Source organism: Ctenocephalides felis, unplaced genomic scaffold, assembly GCF_003426905.1.
Source record: "Ctenocephalides felis isolate EL2017-DRISC unplaced genomic scaffold, ASM342690v1 CF-g0.4_SCAFFOLD_03571, whole genome shotgun sequence".
Lineage (NCBI taxonomy): Eukaryota > Metazoa > Arthropoda > Insecta > Siphonaptera > Pulicidae > Ctenocephalides > Ctenocephalides felis.
Window position 1 is genome coordinate 56,877,798 of NW_020539725.1, and position 4,816 is coordinate 56,882,613.

Here is a 4,816-nt window from a genome sequence, read left to right on the forward strand (position 1 = left end):
GTCTTAATGAACATACTGAACCTTTAAAGTCCTACGGAAACTGGTTCAATTAAAAAAATTATTGATTTGTGAAAATTTGCTTTTAGAAAATACACCGAGTTAAGGTGTTCGTTCGTTTTCAATTAGGTTTAATAAATCCACTCGGAACACTTTTAATCACTCATAAGTTAATTAATTTTTTATTGATTAAGTCGATTATTTACACATATCGGGAAACTTGTGTAACTTGCCTCAAGGCACAATAGCAATGCCAACTAGTTTAATCTACTATTTTTAATATTTCAAATATAAGATATAAGATAAGATAAGCCAATTCACCAATGCTAATTATGTGTAAATGAATATTTATATTTTTGTAATTTGGTTAGTTTCAGAAGGTTTTCCACATTAACACATTTTTGTTATTAGTCAAGATGAATACAGTAGTTCTGGACGATTCCTGGCGTGCCCTAAATAAGTTAAGGGCGCGCGTCGGCCGATCCGATGTCAATCTATTTGCTGCTTTTAACACTCACGATAAGGACAAGACAGGTTTATGCAGCGAAGCTATATTTGCTCATGCTTTGTCGTCGGAATTAGAAACTGAATTGACCGATAGAGAAATTGGAGAATTGGCTGATCTGTTCAGGATCCAGGATGGACGTATCGAGTAAGGAGAAACATAATTATACAAATTAGAAATATTTGCTTCAATAATAATATTTAACAGGAGAGAATTGTATTGAATTGGAACTGAGATGTAAAAAGATGATTATATTTATTTTACATAATGTATTTTTTTTATAATTTTAGTTATGGACAAATGTGTGGCTTGGTACATTCCCATACGCCAGAAATTGTTGGAAAACCAACACCAGTTTTGAAACCGGTAGCTGATTGGACAACCGAGACAGAACCCAACCGCTTGAGCCAAGCGGAAGAGAAACATGTTTTGTTACTTCTTAACAAGTTTGCTGCTGAATTAAGGTAAATGATTAACAAATTAAAAATAGCTAATAATACTTTATTAAAAAAACTAGAATAAATAAAATGATGTATTTTTTCAGAAGTCGCGAAACTATCCAACGTCCCTATTTCCAAGATTACGAGCTCGCCTTCAAGCCTGATTCCAGGTGCACTCTTGCTCATTTTGCTAGAGCTATAGCATCTCGAGGTTTCAAGATCTCGTCTAAGGAATTTTCATTGCTGGCCAGGAGATATGCCTGTGGTCCACAGTCTGTCAGTTATGCAGCCTTTTCGAAGGCTTTGGATGACGCCATGAGAGACATGGATGCCAAAGGCAACTACCTTCTGGGCGGAGAAGTCGTTGAAAAGTTTCCTGGAAAATTAGATGACATAAATGTAAGTAGTATTAAAAATAAAATTATTAATAAATATATAATTATAATTATTACAAAATTTGTCTATCAGCTGCCAGTGTTCCCGCGTGTCCAAACCGATCACACCAAAGCCTACTCAGTGTTCATGTGTGATCCCAAGAAAGTGTTTCACGAATCGCTGAATGCTGATCGGGTTCACAAATTAGTATTAGCAGCCATCAAAAAATTACAACGGCACGTCAAGTTAAACAATTTAAGAGTCTGCTCGTATTTTTATCCAGAAGCAGATCCCATGAAAAGAGGAAATTGCAATCAGGTAATAACATTTGAATTTCATAAAAATTATAAGTTGAAGAATGATTAATCATGTTAATATTTTATGCAATTGTATGATAGACTTTTCACTTATCATGCCAAATTTTAGAATTTTTGCATATACTTTTATTTGATTATACTATTTATCTTACTCCAGTCTCATTTTCGACGAGCCTTGGAACGAATGCTGTGTGGTCCAGAAGTTAAGCAACGATGTTACGTAAGTCCCCAAGAAATGGATCACATCATAATGCAATATAGAGATCCAACTGATGAATTTAGAGTGTGCTGGGATGTTTTCACTGATGATTTGAATAAAGTTTTTGAAGAAGACAATGCACATGAAAAACCAAAAATGGTACATCATTTGAAGTTAGCTTAAATTTATATTTTTATTAACATTGTTTTTATTTTATATGTCAATATAAAGTTTCCTTCTAATGAAGTTTTAACTGAGGCACCACCTGAGAAAGTAGTTCCGCCTTGGCAACTACCTGAACCAGTTCCAGTTCCAGGTTGGCTGCAAGTGGTATGTAAAAAATTAAATAATTATCTGAATTCCGATATTACATTCTTTTAGAAATTCGATTAAGATTTGTACTTTTTTAATCTGAATTTAATTTTATTCATCTAGGTAAAACGTGTACTGACTGTCGCAAGAAGAAGAAATTTGACTTTTGATCAAGTTAAGCGTCCTTTCAATCATTATGATGACAGAGACAATCCTGATGGCGCAATCGGTCATGTAAGCAGGGACCAAATGAGACAATGCTTTTTGGTGAATATTTTTTTAATTTATTCATATTGTAATTATTATTCACAAATAATAGTTTTTAGTACTTTATTGATATTGAATTTTGAATATGATTTTATATTTTTACAGGATCTTGGTATACTGCTATCAGCTTTAGAACTATCAAGTTTAGAAGATCACTATAATGATTCTATATCATTTAATTATTTCTCTTTAATAAATGATCTGATGAACGAAGCGCATCGTGAAGAAGCCTATCAAAGGGCTATTGAAATTAGCCAACGGACATCGGTAAATATCTAACAAAACTGGCGATTTTATTTATTTTTTCAGTCATCTTTAACTGAATATCTTATGCTATTATTTACAATTTTCAGACAAATTTCTACAAAGAAGAACAAATGAAACGAGCTCAAAGTGAAAAAGACAGAGAAAATGATGTAATCTCAGTTATGGCTAAAATAAAATTCAAAAGCGTAAATGATAATAAACCGATAACACAAAAGGTAAATTTTATTAAGTATTTTTATTATATAATAATTATTTATGTAATGATTTTTTAAAAATTATATTGTGTAACAGTTGAGACAATTTGCGAAAAATTCGACAAGAAGTAAAATGACTGAAGAAGAATTTTACACTGTTATTCAGTCTTGTAAATTTTCTTTGAATCCATATGAGATGTCGACGCTCTTGAAGGCTTTTGCTTATCCTGATTGCAGCAAAACTGTATGCTCTTATATTTCGAGATTTTACGTGTTATACTATTTTATTCTGATTTCATTACAAATTGAAGTTATTCCTTCAGTTATACATCTTTTTAACTTTTTGGAAATTTTAGGTGGATTATGAAAAATTTTGTGCTCTTCTTGACGAAGCTGAAACAAGTATTTGCACTGCTGAAACTTTTGCCCAGCATCCTGTAGATCATGAAAAACAGTGGCTTAATTTTGAACAAAGACATATATTCTCTGTAGCAATGCAAAAACTAGCCGACCATAGGTAATAGAAAATAGAAACAATTAAATCTGCTTTATGGTTTATGGGTTGCAAAATATTGAGATTTCAAATAATAAAAAATACTAAATTAATTGTTATTAGCATCTTATGTTTTATGTTCTTCATGAAGATTTTGTTTTAATATCGTTGCGTAAGAGTACATATAACTGTTTGGATGATTTTGACGATGCGATTCATTTGACTAATTGTTAGATATTTATTTACTTCCTAAAAGATTATTGTTTTAATAATATCTACAGCAAAGCTAAATCAGTCTTAAAGGTAAATATTAGATAAAAATGATTCATTTCTATTTAGGGGAGATATAAATGCCCGTCTTATTCGTTGTTTCCGAGCATATGACACCCACAATTGCGGCAGTGTGAGCAGAAATCACCTCACAAGAGTTTTGGCTAATTGCGGTTTGTTGGGCGCTTTGGCGAATCGAGAAATTGATGAGGTGAAAAAAAACTTATAAAAATTTTACTCTATTTTTATATTATTATTAAATGATGAATTGTTTTCAGATTGCAAGATGTTTCAAAGCCAAGCCCAGACAGCCAGGTCTGACTCATGCAAATTGGTGTGTCGTGGATACATGTGCTGTGGATTATATTTCCTTATTAAGAGCTTTGGAAGTATTACATGCTACCAAAAAGTATAACCCATTCAAAATGTGAAAATCAAGAGTTAAAATGGAAGAACATAATTTGTATTTAAATAATAAAAGTTTCTAGAAATATTGTTAGTAGAAATAAAATCATAAAATTAGTCCGAGACTTTTAAAACATATTTTTGAAAACTGCACTCAATTTATTGTGGTAGATTTATTTGTAAACGCTGATATGAATGGCAAGGTACCCAATGCAAACTGATCGAAAGTTTTTCAAAACTTATCGCATCCCAATATAATTTAATAATATTATGTAAGAAATTTTAATACACGGAAAAATATACAAAAATATTTAAAATTGAGAATGCGAATAAACAAAATTTTTTAAAAAAAATATTAAGAGTCATATACTGGCTAAGGATATGAATTTTTAAAAATGGCGCCAAATTCTTTGTTATGCCTGAACTAGTGTGAACAATGCAATCATTGTGCCAAGTGCAATCGTTTGACATTTCCTCATTTATTGCGTTGTTTTGTACGGTTAGTTCTGTTATTTTGAAATTTATTAAATTATTAGTGTTTATCGTTATTATGTGAGTTTGAATGTCATTTTTAATGCATATATTTTTCCAAGTTATAAAAGTTCAGTAGCAAATTAAAATAATATTTAGTGTAGTCAAATATTTATGCTTTTGCACTTTGTCGAAAGTGAGGTTATGTTTATCTTCTTGTGTTTTTCTAATATATATCCTGGTAATCTACTTAAATTAAATTCTATGTGCAGAATAAACTATAATGTATTCAAGTGTTGTTATT

The 4,816-nt window shown here is 31.0% G+C and overlaps 1 protein-coding gene across 1 annotated transcript; it reads left to right on the forward strand.

The window, feature by feature from the left end:
• Window positions 1–413: 413 nt before the first annotated feature.
• On the forward strand, window positions 414–4,067 carry LOC113386346. Its single transcript, XM_026624132.1, has 13 exons — window positions 414–649; window positions 793–966; window positions 1,047–1,341; window positions 1,411–1,635; window positions 1,792–1,992; window positions 2,065–2,163; window positions 2,269–2,412; window positions 2,518–2,679; window positions 2,766–2,894; window positions 2,971–3,117; window positions 3,230–3,390; window positions 3,706–3,847; window positions 3,915–4,067. The coding sequence occupies exons 1-13, from the start codon at window positions 414–416 to the stop codon at window positions 4,065–4,067; spliced, it is 2,268 nt and encodes a 755-aa protein (XP_026479917.1).
• Window positions 4,068–4,816: the final 749 nt, after the last annotated feature.

Bases quoted from the DNA above. Each gene is read 5' to 3' on its own strand.
- LOC113386346 (XM_026624132.1), top strand. From the start codon at position 414: ATGAATACAGTAGTTCTGGACGATTCCTGGCGTGCCCTAAATAAGTTA. The intron at 650-792 runs GTAAGGAGAAAC...TTATAATTTTAG, and splicing joins ATCCAGGATGGACGTATCGA to TTATGGACAAATGTGTGGCT. The intron at 2,164-2,268 runs GTATGTAAAAAA...TTATTCATCTAG, and splicing joins TTCCAGGTTGGCTGCAAGTG to GTAAAACGTGTACTGACTGT.